The sequence below is a fragment of the Cercospora kikuchii genome, assembly GCF_019650295.1.
Source record: "Cercospora kikuchii DNA, contig_00002, whole genome shotgun sequence".
In the NCBI taxonomy this organism is placed as follows: Eukaryota; Fungi; Ascomycota; class Dothideomycetes; order Mycosphaerellales; family Mycosphaerellaceae; genus Cercospora; species Cercospora kikuchii.
In genome coordinates, this window is record NW_025408583.1 from 5200763 (window position 1) to 5217778 (window position 17016).

At 53.2% G+C, this 17016-nt stretch overlaps 4 protein-coding genes across 4 annotated transcripts; 3 read left to right on the forward strand and 1 right to left on the reverse strand.

The window, feature by feature from the left end:
- Nucleotides 1–111: 111 nt before the first annotated feature.
- On the forward strand, nt 112–3468 carry CKM354_000428100 (uncharacterized protein; the record flags this gene model as incomplete). The annotated part of the gene is made up of 1 exon (XM_044799513.1): nt 112–3468. One exon carries the CDS (start codon nt 112–114, stop codon nt 3466–3468), a length of 3357 nt encoding a protein of 1118 aa, XP_044655448.1.
- A 1526-nt stretch (nt 3469–4994) lies between these two features.
- On the forward strand, nt 4995–7586 carry CKM354_000428200 (uncharacterized protein; the record flags this gene model as incomplete). The annotated part of the gene is made up of 2 exons (XM_044799514.1): nt 4995–7094; nt 7164–7586. 2 exons carry the CDS (start codon nt 4995–4997, stop codon nt 7584–7586), a joined length of 2523 nt encoding a protein of 840 aa, XP_044655449.1.
- An 842-nt stretch (nt 7587–8428) lies between these two features.
- CKM354_000428300 (uncharacterized protein) lies at nt 8429–10552 on the reverse strand (the record flags this gene model as incomplete). The annotated part of the gene is made up of 3 exons (XM_044799515.1): nt 8429–9166; nt 9216–10407; nt 10467–10552. 3 exons carry the CDS (start codon nt 10550–10552, stop codon nt 8429–8431), a joined length of 2016 nt encoding a protein of 671 aa, XP_044655450.1.
- A 1650-nt stretch (nt 10553–12202) lies between these two features.
- On the forward strand, nt 12203–15397 carry CKM354_000428400 (uncharacterized protein; the record flags this gene model as incomplete). Its single annotated transcript, XM_044799516.1, has 1 exon — nt 12203–15397. One exon carries the CDS (start codon nt 12203–12205, stop codon nt 15395–15397), a length of 3195 nt encoding a protein of 1064 aa, XP_044655451.1.
- Nucleotides 15398–17016: the final 1619 nt, after the last annotated feature.

Consider the following 17016-nt stretch of genomic DNA (forward strand, 5'->3'; position numbering starts at 1 on the left):
GTCCGGCTTCGTGCATGAAAGCTCGAGACAGCCCTTCAATGTTTCTGAGATCGGAAGCAGCTCACCCACATCCCTTGCCTCGACGACTTTGACCGGTTTCTCTTATACCGAATGCGCTGCATCGCGCGCCAGAGCGCTCGCTTGGCTGGCAACTGTCGAGTGCGAGCTCCATCACGATCCCGAAACCGCGTATCTCAACAACCGCAGCTCCGAAGCTTTGGGCATACCATTCGACCGCAGCAGGACAGTCGTGGACAGAACCCTTCGTCGGATGACCACAACGCACTTGATAATCGCACAGAGGAGCAAAAGGCGCGCGAACAGGATGCAGCAACGGTGAAGAAGGAGGATGAGACGATCGAGAGTGATGGCACACGCAAGCCCAAGCTGGTGGGTAAGACGTTCAGACAAAGGAAGAAGGAAGCATTAGGGGGCAGCAGCATACCGAAGCCACCGCCTCTGCCGGACTGGTTTCTGCAGCACAATGTCAAGCTTTACGTCGACACCGTGAAGCCTGATAGGCGGGCTAAGAATGCGAAGGTGTTGCGCTGTGTGGACAATGAGACTGGCCATACCCTATTCACATTGCCCTACTACGGAGCATGGCCTGTTCCTGGTTTAATCCCGGAGACGAACCCTACAGTACCGCCACAGACTGAGGAAACTGCTTCGTCGCCGAAGAAGTCTCTCGATCAGAACTACTTCGATCACAAATTCACTCCTCTTGATCAGGAGCACGTTGCTTCAGAAAAGCCACGAGAGGCTCCTGTCACAGCTGAGCCATCGGAGGATCTGTACAAAGACGTCAATCCACATTCCCTCCTACGATGGGCCATATTGCAAGCAGAAACTGGAGTGCAAGCGGCATTTTCAATTGCGAGCAATACACCGCACGCCTCTTCGCAGGCGGCATCGAGGCTTGACTTGTCCTTGTACTGCAATGATCCGAATTCGCATGTCCAAATGGACGACTTTGTTGAAGATCTTGCCGCGATCTCTGGAGCACACGTTATACGACTCGACGCCAATGATTTCGCCGATTTAGCGGCCGACTATGTCGGACAAGGAGCAGACTCACCTGAATCTTTCGCCAATCTAGCATACGATGTGTTCGGTGGATATACATCACAGACTGTGCCTTCGCAGAGGAAAGCCGAGGACGATCAGGACCAGGCCTACGATCAGGACGAGATGGACGATGAGCAGAACGAGGATGCGGAATCACGAAAACCCGGTAGTGCTGGGAACCCGCTGCCATTCAGCCTGGAAGGCCTCAGAAAGCAGCTCATGAGCCGCCGCTTCGAGTTGGCAAGAGCATTGAGCAAGGTTGGGCCTCAAGATGTCATCATCGATCTGGATTCGAATTGGAAGCCAAACACATTTACTCCCAACAATTCACGCAACGATCAGGGATACGACGTAGCCCGACTGACGAATCTCCTGGAGCAAATTCTCGATGCACCTAAGCTGAGTCAAGGCGGAAATATACTACGCAAATTCAAGCTGGACCAGTCGGAGACGAGGTCGGGTAAGGACGTGAACAAGGCCGATCTCTCCCACGAAGCACTTTGGCGAATGTGGCATTCTAGTGCTGGGTGCTGGCGGCCAGACGCAGCAGGTCTGCTTGCAACGCAGATCCGTAATTCGAGTCAGCAAGAGGCACAGGGACAGCATTCTTTGACAATTCAAACAATGGACGGCAACAATGAAGCGCCCGCGGAGCATCAAGAATGCACCATTGTACACATCCGCGACTTGCGAGACATTACTGTCTCGCGGGTGGGCGAGAGGATCGTCAGAAGACTCGTATCCGTTGTCCAGAAACGGCGCCGAGCTGGCCAAAGGATAGTGATCGTTGGCTCTTCTTGCTGCGATCCTTCTGACTTTGTATCATTGCCACAAGCTCTGGATGAATTCCGAACGCTATCTGTTCCAGCCGTCTTCCGTATGTCGAAACATGATCAGGCTGAGTTCGTTCCTGGGACACCAACGAACGACAACACCACAATGCCACCGTACAGTCGCATTCTGGAGATCAATCTGCGTCATATCCAGCGAATGTTACGCAGTCTGCGACCGAGCGAGACGATCGAATTATTCACGGAAGCTGCTCAGCGCCAGCTACGGCTTGGCGATGACATTCTGGCGAAGAATGTCATGTCGTTTGATATGGTGCAACGCATAGTACTCACTGCCATTGGCCTCTCCGAAGTGCATGCTGTTTCTGATCAAGTGAATGCCAGTCATATCGGGCTTGCGACCATGATTACCAGGCAAGCCGCTCAGGTCGAGCGCGACTGGGCAGACTACGTTCGCAGCAAAGACCTGGGAGTGCCATTTACCGATACTAACAATTTCGAGTCGAATGGTATACCGCCCAAGGCGCCGTCCAAACTCGAGAAGATCAAGAAAGATCTGAATCAGTATGAGAGTAAACTATCGACTGGTGTCATCGATGCTGCCAACATCAAATCTGGCTTCGACCAGGTTCATGCTCCTTCAGAGACTATCGATGCGCTCAAGACAATGAGCTCACTGTCGCTGCTACGGCCCGATGCTTTCAAATATGGTGTTCTGGCTGCAGACCGCTTGCCAGGACTCATGCTCTATGGCCCCCCGGGAACGGGCAAGACGCTACTAGCCAAAGCTGTTGCAAAAGAGTCTGGGTCCACTGTGCTTGAAGTCAGTGGCGCCCAAATATATGAGAAATATGTCGGAGAAGGCGAGAAGATGGTACGAGCAGTCTTCAGCCTCGCTAAGAAGCTATCCCCATGCATCGTCTTTATCGACGAGGCAGATGCTATCTTTGGCAGTCGCAGTTCTGCTGGCAACAGGAACACGCACCGCGAGATTATCAACCAGTTCCTGCGTGAGTGGGATGGCATGGACTCACACAATGTGTTCATTATGGTTGCAAGCAATCGACCCTTTGATCTTGACGATGCTGTCCTACGAAGGCTACCTCGAAGACTCCTCGTTGACTTACCCGTGGCCAAAGACCGAGAATCTATCCTCAAGATCCACCTTCATGATGAAGCGCTTGACAGCAGCGTGGACCTGACCAAACTGGCCGCCGACACCCCGCTTTATTCCGGCTCCGATCTCAAGAACCTCTGTGTCTCTGCTGCGCTCGCATGCGTCCGTGAAGAGAACGACCTTGTTGAAAGCAGCAAGGGTGTCGATAAAGACTTCAAACTCCCCGAGAAGAGGACCCTTTCAGCAAGACACTTTGAAAAGGCGATCAAGGAGATTTCCGCGTCGATCAGCGAGGATATGGGCTCGTTGACCGCAATCAGGAAATTCGATGAACAATACGGTGATCGTAGGAATCGGAGGAAGAAGGCGCAGTATGGATTTGGGGTTGGGCCCGGTGGAGTCGATGAGGATGCGGCGAGGGTAAGGCAAGGGCCGAGTGAGGTCGAGAGCCCATCGACTCCTTCGCCGTCGCCGGGCGCACCCCCGCCGTGAACGGAATGGGCAAGTACCTATGAGATGATATAGATAATAGAGATGTGTCTTGCAGAAGAGTGACTGAATGTTGCCTTCTGTAAGACCATTACCCGCCTCCTGCTACGTGTCTCCTGTCCTGCCCACGATCAAGCTGCAAAATCGTCGTGCATTGATGGTCCTGCCCAGACCGTCTGCTTACAAATTCTCGTCAGAGCATAGCCACAAAGATATCCTTGCACATCGCTTCAATGCCTACGAGAACAACAGCGATACTGAGAATTTCTGCTAGCCCTGCTGAAGCAGAACCTACCACTTTTCTAGACAGATCCACATATCTCTGGCACGCCACCACAGAACACGCACGCCAGGCACAGTGAGATCATGGAGTGCGCAAGTCCCAAGACGGAGTTAGGAAGAGTTGTAGTGCTTTGAAGCCGGTTCTCACATAGCTACTGTAGCTAACTAGGAGACAGTACCTCCCTAGTAAGGTACGGGTGAGACTACCACAGTAGAAGACTCTGCTCGCGTGCGTGCGTGTGCTTTGCATGCGGACAATGCGGCCGCGTCGTGCTTACTATGCTGCGAATCCGGCAATCGTGAAGAGGAGGAAGAAAAATGTGAACTAATCATTCGTTTGAACAAAGCAAAAGGTCGAGATGTATACGCAATTCTCGGCTTGGTGAAGGCTTGGCTTCAGTAGGTGTGGAGGCTCGTTTGGCGCGTGGTGATGCATGGAACGGGCAGCATGCAGTAGACTGCATTTGTGCTTGGCGTGCTACGATACGTTGTGCGTCCGCGGAACAAAGAGACAATGCAAGCCATGTACGTGGTAGATTTTGGAGATGGTGGTCATGTGCGATGTTTTTGTGATACTATCACTGTGCTGTAGTTGTTGATGAATGGAAATAGGTTTGTCGGATGGAAGATGACCCGTGCGTTCGAAAAGCTTTTGCTTGGGAACGCGAACGGGCATGGGAGCGTGGTCGATCGTGTTTGGTTTGGACATGGCATGGGCGAAGACGAGCCGGCACGGCGTCAGATGTCACGCTTGATAATCCGAGAGAACGGGTTGTTGGCCGAAGTGGGAGTAGCAGTTCTGATGAAACGCTCGTTGTGCATAGCGATAGAAGGGCGGGCGGCGGGTTCGTTGTGCTGTGCACTGCCACGCTGCCTTCTGAGCACTCGGCGGCCAACCAACCAGACGTGCCAGCCTCTTGGCCCTCGCGAGCGAGAGATGGCGAGCGGCGTCTGTCAGATCTGCTGCGCTGCTGTACGAGGACTCTCTCCGCTAATCATTCCGCTTTCTACTTCTGCTCCTTCCCTCTCTCATTCACCACTTGGCTTTTCTCTTTACTTGTTTGTCGCTCGCTGACATCCAATCTTGAACTTGGTACCGACCGCCGAACGATTTGGGAATTCGCCGGACATTCGAGAGAGCTTCTCCATCCACCCGCCACATGACAGCCTTGCGCGCCTAGGACTCTCACTCCCCTTCCTCGCCTCTCCGCAGGCACTGCGCTCACCCTCGCGCTCTCGCCGCGGCCATGCGCTGCCAACTCCCCTTCTCCCTGCTGGCCTACGCAGCGTCGACACTCCTCTCGGCATCGGCCAGCAGTACCGTCCGGAACCCCATCGGAGCCATATCAACGATCCAGAATGCGACAATCCACACTCCCAACCACCGAGTGACAGCGCTCCACGAATTCGACCTCACATTCGCTGTCCGTGACGAGTTACATGTACGATTCCATCTAGAACCCAACCACGATATCCTCCCCGAGGGCGCAACGATATCATATGTTGACGAAGATGGCACGATATCTCGACATGAAACAGTCGACAGGTTAGCGCATAAAGTCTACCGCGGGACGGCATGGGTACAGAAGTTGGGGAATGAAGTAGATGAGTGGAGGCATGTGGGATGGGCGAGAGCATCGATTGTCAAGGATGGACGAGAACCTATCTTTCAAGGAGCATTTTCGATTGAACGGGATGCACACCATGTTCAGACAGCAAGGAATTATATGCGAACAAGACACTTGGATGATCCTACCATTGAGGTGGAAGATGCGAACGCCATGGTGTTGTGGAGGGACTCGGACATTCTGCGTGACTCCCAGGTCCTCGGACACCAGGAGTTGAAGCGCGATGCCCTACCGGAGCCGGGATGTCAGGCTGATGCCTTGGGCTTCAATACCAGAGATGATCACCCTGTGTACATGGCCATGAAGTCGAAGCGCTCGGAACAACGTTACGGAAGGATGGACTTCAGCCATCTGTTTGGCAAACGCCAGGATCTCGACGGCATGACTGGTGGCAACAGTGCGGGAGGCAACCTGATTGCAAGTCTCGGATCGACTGCTGGATGCCCTACGACACGCAAGGTCGCCTTGATGGGTGTGGCCACGGATTGCACTTATACCGGTGACTTCGAAGATGAACAAGCTGCCCGGGAGAACGTAATCGACCAGGTCAACAGAGCGTCTGCCATCTACGAGAACACTTTCAACATCTCGCTCGGACTTCAGAACTTGACAGTGTTCCCAGCAAATTGCCCTGGAACTCCAGTTGCTGCGTCCGAATTTAACCAGCAATGTTCCGGAAGTGTCGACATCTCGGATCGTTTGAACATGTTCTCCCGATGGCGTGGGACCCAAACTGACTCTAATGCCTTCTGGACCCTGCTCAGCTCTTGTGGCACTGGATCTGCTGTCGGTCTCGCATGGCTAGGACAAGCATGTGTCGGTACCACAATCACTACCAATGGCAGTGTCACTGGTGACGGCCAATCAAATAGCGGTGGACAGGAATCCGTCACTGGCGCCAACGTCGTCATCCGAACACAGGGTGCTTCTGAATGGCAGATTATCGCTCACGAGGTTGGTCACACTTTCGGTGCTGTTCACGACTGCACTTCCAGCTCGTGTGCCAACGAGGAATTCGTCCGGTCCCAACAGTGCTGTCCACTCGATGGCAACACCTGTCCTGCCGGAGGCCAATACATCATGAACCCACAGACGACTACGGGTGTCAACGAGTTCAGTCCTTGCTCTGTTGGCAACATTTGCAGCGCCCTGCTCCGCAATTCTGTCAATGGCGAGTGCTTGACTGACAATAGAGGCGTCACGACCATCTCGGGACAACAATGCGGTAACGGCATTGTCGAGCCTGGTGAGGATTGTGATTGCGGAGGTGAAGAAGGCTGCAGAGACGATCCTTGCTGTAACCCGACCACCTGCGAGTTCACTTCAGGCTCTGTCTGCGATGACTCTAATGAGGACTGTTGCCGAAACTGCCAGTTCGCTTCAGCCGGTACTGTCTGTCGATCTAGCACTGGCCAGTGTGATCCTGAGGAAACCTGTTCTGGCTCTTCAGCTACCTGTCCCGAGGACCAGACTCAGGAAGACGGCACCAGCTGTGGCGATGGCTTGGAGTGCGCCAGTGGCCAATGCACGAGTCGTAATCAGCAGTGCAGGACTGTCATGGGCAGCTACACTCAGAACAACGACACGTATGCTTGTGACAGCCAAGGGTGTCTCATTCGGTGTGCCAGTCCTGAATTCGGAAGGAATGTCTGTTACAGTTTGCAGCAGAACTTCATTCCCGGCACGCCTTGCGGAGGTGGTGGTCGATGTGCTCAAGCAGTAAGTTATCTCCCTACACTCTAATATCAGCTTGTCAGAGCAGTGCACTAACGTCACCTCTCCTCACAGGGCCAATGCAGAGGCGCCACCACCGGCGGCCAAATCAAATCCTGGATCGAAGACAACAAAGCCATCGTCATCGGTGTCGCCTCCGCAGTCGGTGGTCTCATCCTCTTCGCCGTCCTCGGTTGCCTCTATCGCTGCTGCAAACGCGGCGGCCGCAGAAGAAAGGCTCCCGTTGCACCTCGACCCCCTCCAGGCGGCTGGCAAGGCTGGAATGGCCCCAACAACAATCGAGGCGGTCCACCGATGCAGCACCAGAACAGCTTCTACGCTCCTTCTTCTCATCCGAGTCAAGGCTGGGCGACTTCGAATCAGAACGCTGGTGGCTGGGATGCTCCGCCCGTTCCTCCTCCGCCGGCTTATCATCAAGCTGGTTCGCCGCCTCCTCCGATGCAAAATCAGAGGAGTAACAGCGTGCGGTATGCTTAGATGAGCTGAGCTTGCTGGTCTCGTTTGCGTTGGACCGGGAAGAAATTCCGGATTTTGTTTGTCTTTGCATTTTGGGTACACCTGGCACCAGGTCCTACCATACACAGTCTTCACGAAGTTTACGGCCACCCGATTGGGATAGAAAACCCCAATATCCATCTTGCATAGTTTTTTGTTTCTGCTTGATTTTTGCTTGTGTAGTGTTGAAGGAAGAGACCTTGGACGTCCTTGAACAGGAAGGGAGTCGTCGTTGTTTGTTGGGAAGAAGAACTTAAAGCGAGCTCAGTCGAGATCAGAAGAGGATCGCAGATTCGGTCATTTTATTAAGCTGCCAGATAGAAGTCGTGGTCAGTCAGTTTGAGTGTACATATTTTTAAAGTGTTGCTAGAAGGTTGAGCATTGGAAGGCATAGAGAGATGCTTGTGTAGGCGGGTATAGGGTATCAGGAATGAAAAGAGTGTTCGAGACGATATGGGTTCGATCAGTTTTCTCGGTGCAAATATGTGGCTGCCTACGCACGCATGTGGTCCCGAAGTGTGGTCGGACGAGAAGGACAACCAGCACAAGCACGCGTTGCTTGCAGCACGTGAGGCACGAATTGTAGCCCACTCGCGCGGCCGCGAACGAAGCAGATCTTAGGAAGTCGTGTGTGATTGAGATTGATGAAATGTCACGCCGTATAGATAAGAGTTATGTATCTAAGAGAGAAATATCTGAACCTAGCAAAAAGATATTGGATATCGCCAACGCGCTCTCGAAGAAGAGAAGAAGATACTCCAGTGATAGAAATCGTTGGTATCCCATCCATCGTCGTCATCATCAATTCATGACCTGCAACTCCTCTACTTCTTATCCTTCGGCTTATTCTCCTTCACATTCTCAATAATCTTATCCACCACACTCGGATCCGCCAACGTCGAAGTATCACCCAACTGATCCTCCTCCCCAGCCAAAATCTTCCGCAAAATTCGTCGCATAATCTTACCCGAACGCGTCTTGGGCAGATCCGGAATAATAAAGACTGCCTTCGGAGCAGCAAAAGGTCCAATAGATTTTCGGACTTGAAGGACGAGATCTTTCTTGAGTTGATCATTGACTTCGTTGCCGTCTTTGATGGAGACGAAAGCGTTGACGGCTTGGCCGGTGAGTTCATCGTTTATGCCGACAACAGCGGCTTCGCCGACAGCGTTGTGTTCGATGAGAGCGGCTTCGATTTCTGCGGTGGAGAGACGGTGGCCGGAGACGTTGACGACGTCGTCGACGCGGCCGCGGATCCAGTAGTAGCCTTCTTTATCGCGGGCTGCGCCGTCGCCGGTGAAATAGTAGCCTTTGTAGACGTTGAGGTATGTGTCCATGTATCTCTTGTGAGCGCCCCAGACTGTACGGGCCATGGATGGCCAGGCTTGTTTGAAGGCTAGCACGCCTTCTTTGTCGTTTCCGGAGATTTCTTCGCCCGAGACGGGGTCGATGAGGGCGGGTTCGATGCCGAAGAAGGGGAGGGAGGCGGAGCCGGGTTTGGTGGGGGTTACGCCGCCGAGAGGGGTGATTACGTGGGAACCGGTTTCGGTTTGCCAGTATGTCTACGATGTTGTTAGCGGGGATGAGATTGTTAGGTAGTATTGGACTTACGTCGACGATGTGTGCCTCCTTCTTGCCGACAATCTCGTGGTACCATTTCCAGACTTCGGCGGCGATTGGCTCTCCGACGGATCCCAGAACACGGAGTGACTTCATCTGCTGCTTGACGTGCTCGTCACCTGCTCGCTTGAGCAGACGCAGAGCAGTTGGGGCCACGTAGAACTGGGTAACTTGGTGCTTCTCGCAGACATCCCAGTATCTGCTGAAATCTGGGTACGCTGGAGTACCTTCGAACACAACAGTAGCAACGCCAAGAACCAGAGGGGAGTAGACGACGTAGGTGTGTCCTGTGATCCAACCCACGTCACCTCCGCAGAAGAATATATCCGAATCGTGAATGTCGAAAACGTACTTGCCAGTAGCTGCAGCTCCGACCAAGTATCCGCCGGTAGTGTGCATGACACCCTTTGGCTTGCCGGTAGAACCAGATGTGTAGAGCAAGAAAAGCGGGTCTTCAGCGTTCATGCTTTCTGGTGCATAGTACGCTGGCCACTTCTCCATCTCCTCATGCCACCACAGATCTCTTCCCTTGGTCCATGGAACTTCAGCACCGGTACGTTGGTATACCAAGCAAGATGTGACATCTGGGCATTGCTTGAGAGCCTCGTCCACAATCTTCTTTGTGCCGATCAGCTTGCCTCCACGCTTACCCTCGTCGGTGGTGATGACCACTTTGGACTCGGCATCGATAATGCGGTCTCGGAGAGAATCGGAACTGAAGCCAGCAAAGACGACAGAGTGAACTGCGCCGATACGGGTACATGCGAGGAAGGCGATCACTGCTTCGGGAATCATGGGCAGGTAGAGTGCAACTGTGTCACCCTTCTTGACGCCCATCTGCTTGAGGACCCACGAGAGTCTCGAGACTTCTCGGAGAAGCTCTCCGTAGGTGATGGTTCGGCCTTCTCCCTTCTCGTCAGCTTCGTAGATGATAGCTGGCTTGTCTGGATTTTTGTGTGCGTGACGATCCACGCAGTTGTAGGATGCATTGAGCTTGCCCTCTGTGAACCAGGCATTGTCACCGTTTGTGAGAGAGCCGGAGTGTACTGTCTGGAAATCCCGTTCCCAAGTCAATAGTTCGCGTGCAAGCTTGCCCCAGAACTGATCGGGATTCTCAATGGACTCCTGGTACATCTTTTTGTACTCATCGAGGGATCCAATGTGAGGCTGCTTTGGGTGCTTCCTATGTCAAGGTCAACATTTGTTCCCAGGCTTCAGATGCTGTCGTTGCTTTTTACTCACTTCAAGAAAGCCTCCGGGACATGGTATGTTTCCGCAGAGTGCGACTCTGGGATGCCATTTGGTGGCTGCTCTGCGCCCTCGGACATGGCTCAAGCAGTTGTTTGGGTGCTGTATGAGCTCTGGTCTTGCCGCAGCTTCGGTGCTACAGCAGAAGTGAATGCGGTTCCAGGTGCAGTCAGGAGGCAAGTGGTGAGTTCGTGCGCAGGTACAGAGCTTCTGGAGCTTTTAAAATATCTCGGACCAGCGGTGCCGGCTAGGATGTCAGTTAGCAGTTTCCGAGGTGAGCGATTGCGGGTTCTTAAGCGTGGACCCACAGCTTGTTCGAGGCGCGTGTGTGCTCTGGCGGAAGTGGGAATTGGACGAGAAGCGGAAGAAGCAGCGCGCTGGTGGAAGAAGTACTTTTGTGAGCGGTAGGACAGCTGGAGCGACAGCTTGTCGTACGTCAAGCGCCATCGCCAGACACTGCGAGCATCATTGCCCAGACCGCGAGCCATCCCATAGCGATACAGCACGCGCTCCGAGACCCCGCCAACCGCTGACGTTTGGGAGGGGTGCTCCAGTTTCTTGGACGACCATGCACGCCAAGCAACTTCTCAGCCTCTTCCATTCGACCGCCGCAGAGATCGGCTGCGGGAGAGGGCGATGATATGGCCAAAGAGCTAGCTGCAGTTATCGACTTACACTGTGTGCGAACCCGTCTGACGTTCAGACATTTGGATTGGCTCAAACCATCTCGCTACTCCAGCATTATGCCCCAGCTCCAAGATCATTTCAAACACGCCTTACCGACTCCCGCACACGACTCCGGCGTGGAGCTCTGCTGTACCGTCATCGCGATATTTCTGTCAAAAATGCTTGGGAGCTCCCGTCCAGCACGCGAGCTGCCCGTGGCCCATGTCGCCATGCTTCTTGTGACAATGTATACTGCGTTGCAAAGGATCAATGGCGGAGCACATGTTCTCAGCACACGTCGGACTGCACAGGCTTGGTCTCCGTATAGCCGCCGCAGCAGCCGCTTTGGATCCATCTTTGTCGCCAGTATCGCGTGCTCCGGATGACCAGGATGCTTTTCGTGCCATCTCCCTCCTCTTGACCGAATTTACAGTTGCAACCGACCGGCAACCGCTTGAGCGCTCAAATAGGCGGCTGCAAGCAGACTCGGCAGAGCCTCAGGAGGCGCTAAGCGCAGGGATACGCGGGTCTCCAGCCGACGGCATTGTTTCATGGTCGCAAGTGTCTATGCATGTGAGGCAGCAACAGGATGATGTCGGTGGTGAACGACTCGTGTTTTAGGATACCTCCATCAGTCGCCGTCGACATCGACGCACTCGTATTGCTCTTCAGAAGTGAATCGTCGTTGGACCAATGATAACAACTGCCAATGCCCATTCCATTTACGGCCTTGTGGCTGGTCCCTGAGAGGCACTAGGAGGTATGTCGCGTCGAGCAAGGCGCTCGTGTTGCTGGCACCTCTTCTGTTCACTTCTTCACGCGCGCAAATCCATGTGAACGTGAATGCCGGCAGAGTGATGTGCGGTGAGGCGTGCTGTGAGCGATAACGGGCGGTACTTCGCTCGTTCGGCCGGGCAACCACCTTTCGCGCATTCCGCAGTTACGGCAGTGATGCTTCACTAGAGACGATACCATTGACCCAGCCAGCCGCTTCTCGACTCCACCGAGCGGACTATGCGCTGCCGGCCTCGCAACAGCCCACCACACTCGTTTGATGAGAAAGGATGAGTGCGCTCTACGGCAGCATACGACTCACGCCCTCGAACTCGCCCTTCTTCCGATCCCCGAGCCCACGTTCTCCTACGAAAGCCAAAGAAGAGCCGTGCTTGCATCTGCACAAAAGCATTGGAACCACAACAGTAGCTGTTAGTGGCTTTGACAACCTGTACAGTCGCAGCAAATTCGCGTACACAGCGGGAGCTGCTGCCGTGGTCGTCACAGTCGACCAGGATCTCAATATTACACAAGACTTCTTCCGTGCGAAACCAAATTCGAATGGAGCGGCGCGAGACACTGTCGGAGGATGGCCTTCCACACCCACACCGAGACCGACCAGCCAGCTGATCAAGGAAGGCGCATCACCGCTAGGCGCTGCCAGCCGAGACTGGTCAGACTCGCCGAGTGGACGGTCCACGACAGCTAAAGATCGGGTCAAGAGCGCTACTTCTGTGGCATTGAGCGCCAATGGGAAGTGGCTGGCTGTAGGAGAGACTGGATACCGCCCTCGAATTCTCATCTTCGCGCTCAAGGAGGGTTCGTCCGAGGCTCCCATATGCATCCTGTCAGAGCACTCGTTCGGAGTGCACGCGCTCAGCTTCAGCCCGGACTCCCGGTACCTTGCCTCTCTGGGGACCGTCAACGATGGCTTTCTGTATGTCTGGAACATCGAGGAGCGCACTGGCATTGCAACTCTGCATGCTAGCAACAAATGCACGACCTTTATTAATGACATGACATGGATGGGCAACAGCATCATCACAGCAGGGCTGCGATTTGTGAAGATATGGAGGCCGGACGAGGATGCGCCAAGCGAGGCGCGAGAAAGCACTCGCCATGCTTTAACGACACCGCGACCGCGATACGAGACCAGGAATTCTGACTACGGCAACAGCATATTGACTCCGAAACACCGCGTGCTGGCAGGCAAGAACAGTCTGCTTGGCGAGCTTCTGGACGCCGCGTTCGTTTCAGTCACCGCAATATCCGACTCGAAATCTCTGCTATGCACAGAGGGCGGCGAGATATGCTTGTTGGACGATAGAGACAAAATGCAATCTCTCAGCCTTGCTGTGTACACTGGTTCCACCATCAGTACGGCTCGAAAGGACGAACGAGATATGTTCCATGTCTACGGCACAAATGGCCAAACATCGTACCTCATTCCAGATTTGCAAAGGCGAGCTTCTAGTAAAGTGACGAGATCACCTTCCACCTCACCGTCCAGAGCTGCATTTCCCCAGAACACCACTATTGCTGCTGCCACGCTCGACAATGCGATAGTGACGATTGACTCGAATCGCAGCATTCGAATGTCAAAACGCGCAGATGATCTCTCCACAGACAGTCAATCTTCTCGCTGTCTTTCGGCTCATCAAGATCCTGTGCTTGGTGTGCTACCATTTGGATCCTCGATCTATTCAAAAGCCGCATTTTGCACCTACTCGGGAAAGGGAGCTGTGCATTTCTGGGATGCAGAGGGCGACACGGTCTCGGAGACACTACGAATGCCTATGGAGTATTCCGACGCCACCGGCAACTTGAACGAGATGCGGACACTGGCGGTGCTGAGCGATGGTTCCATGCTCGCCTCTGGTGACAAATTTGGCGCTCTCGCGCTCGTGGATCTTCGCACAAAAAAGGTCAAGTGCCATATCAGAGCTCATACTGCCGAAGTGACAGCACTGTTGGCTTTTGAGCGTGGTGGAGTTGAGTTCCTGGCCTCTGCGAGTCGAGATCGCACAATACAGCTCTTCATGTGTGACGACGGAATTCTGGATCTGGTACAGACGATGGATGAACATGCTGGAGCTGTGACCGGGCTACTTCTTTCTGAGGATGGCCAGCACCTTATGTCATGCTCCGCCGACCGCTCAGTAGTTGTGCGCGAAGCCTGCATTCGCAAAGCCGACGATCCGCGGACATTAGCCTTTGCTATGCTCAGAGCGATCACCCTCAAATCTGCGCCCACAAGCATGTGTCTCGCCGGATCTCCAGACACCATTCTAGTCTCAAGCACCGACCGCGTAGTGGCGAAGTTCAGCACGAAAACTGGCACTTCCGGCTTCAGCTTCAAATGTGCAGACAATGAAAATGGAGAAGCCGTCGTGCTGTCCAAGATCCTGTTCGCACCTTCACTCAATGGTAACCCCACCATTGTGGGTGTCTCGAGCACGGACAAATCAGTTCGCCTATATACCGACTATGGAAACTTGATAGCCAGGGACTGGGGGCATACCGAAGGCATCACTGACGCTGCCCTAATCGCAGCGTCAATCACAAGCAAGCCTGAACAAACTCCTTCTCCTCAGATCGTCACTGTCGCTGCCGATTCGACCATTTTCGTATGGCATGGCACGGCAACCACGCGATCGAGCACACAAATGTCGGACCACAGCAACGGCGAAAGTGCGTCGACGCCCACCACCCTCGGCCCACCTCTGCGGAAGGTGCTATCACATTCGGAGATCTCCAAGATTCGGCGCGATCGGGCCGCAGAAGTGCAGGACCCACCCTCGCCTTGCAATACAACTGCTGTCCAGCCGCCATCGCCGCCAAAGGTTAGAAGGAAGACTAGTAGGATTTCTTTAGCACAGGCGCCGCGACTGGAACCTGGATTTCGAACAAATTATGACACTTCTAGGCGAAGAAGTCTGCGTCACCGCTCACCTTCACCACCGAGTCCGCGAAACATCAAAAAGGAGAATGTTCGCAGCGCTTCCCAACTGGGCATGTCTCTTCGCTCAAAGAGTAGCGAAAATGTGCTCAGGACGACTGCAACCGTGAGCAATGGCTCTGGCTTTGGAACAATCACCGCATCGACTGACTCCGTCTGCCGCACACTCCGGATGTACCGTAAGAAGCTTGCTATTGCGTCCAGCAGTGACAAAGTCACACCTGATGCATTCAAGGAGCTAGAAAAGGAGTTGCGGCTCACCGCGAAGATGTTGAGTGAGAAAACCGAGGGCACGTCGTTGGATGATGACGCGATCACAAGGATCCTTCGTAGGACCTCCAGCAAAACGAATTACAGGGTTGACGAGAAGCTCAAGTCACGGGATGATGGCACGCCGAACAGAAATAGCGATTCTGCGTCACCCACCTCTCCGGAGATCGGCCTACCTGCTGTACACGAGGTGCGCAGTTTTGAGCGCTCTGATACCGCACCAGGAGCACTCGAATCCGCGAAAATCATCTCTTGATGAACACGAAATACCTCGAGGGCGTTTGAGCCCCTTCACTGAAATCTACTTCTTTGCTTGATTCAAGAAAAAACTTCTTTTGGGTAGTAGCATTGAAAGAGCGAAAAACTTGATCGTCTCGGCGAAGATCTCGAGACCAGGCATTGGGCGGCGTTGATTAAGATTCCCCATTGAGAAGGCAGGAAGAAGAAGAGACGTTGGAAGAGATACTTTCCCCCCATGATACCCACTCTTCCATCAACTCCGTATGTATCAGTCCGAGAAATTTTATTCCGCTATTTTTTGTTCACGTTTCTTGATTGCTTGCTCGCTCGCTCACTCAACATTCCGCTGCGCTTACTTGCTGATTGCTGTGTTATTTGTCAACGTCACGCTCGATCGCTTTCCTCGCAGGAACATGTGAAGATGAACAAACCAAGGACAAAATCCATGATGGTCCAAAAGAGTGGAAGCTACGATACAACGCAAAGACCTTGTAGAAGTGATGATGAATCAAGAAGAAAAGATCACGAGACGATGCATGCGAGTCATACATGATCTTCCTCTCTTCCCTCCTTATTGATCTGTCTTGATCCTGGTCTAGCCCCGGATCTGCTTACTGGGATCTTGCCTTACTCTGCTGGGATTTCTGGGAAGCTAGGGTGGTTGGTGCAAGGTTGGGTCTTTTGCTGTTTTTTTTTTATGTCCTCCGATCCGTTCGGATTTCGGCTCTCAGAGGGAATTGGAGTTGATTAGTGATGGCTCTTGCAAAGAAAGATTTTACAGGTTTGCGAGATATTTTGGAGTGGAAGACAGGACAGGAAGCATCAATGGGTTTTTCCCATAAGATTTGCTACTTGTATGGATTTAGGAGTTGGGTATGATACTCGTTGATAAGGTTGGAATGTGGATGATGACATTGATGATGCATGCTGATTGCTGAAGCATCGCTCGGTGTTCGTTTCTCGGGATGAGAGATCTCTGTGATTAGTATGCTATCAGTAGCATCCGGTTTGCGCCTTGTTCTTGGATGCTTATGATGGAATTCGCGGATGGATGTGTGGACGATGTGTGTAAGAATTCAAAAACTTTATTACTCGTCGACGTCGTTGACAGCTTCTTCGGATTGGACCCTTAGCACTCTTATGGCCGAGAGAGTTGTGAAATGTTGCATGGACGAGGTTGTTTCGTGTTTTCCGGGGAGGCCTGTGCGTTCTGGGCCGTCTGTTCCTAGGGTCAATCCAGCTGGTGGTGCTTTCGTTTCGCTTGCTTCACGGGACACTCGCCGAGACATGCATACCGCTGCAATAACCTAAGTCGCTTCGATGCACTTGACGATGGCGAGGCGGACTAACTGCGCACTTGTGCAGTTCGATCTAGTTGTCCGAAGGGGACTTGGCTTTGTTTTAATTTCTCTGCTACGCATTCTCATCTCACCATGAAATTCCAAGGTGACGGTTTGATTACCGCCAGCATCTTGCAAGCATCTTTGGTCATTGCCCAGGATTTTGCTGCATTGGGCAGGTGCAGGACTTGGGGTATACCATGTTCACAGCTGGTCATCGGTTGCTCGGGTGCTTTCTGGTTCCATCCCCATGCGACGCGCACACGAACTGGGCATGGAGAAGTTTGTATTGACT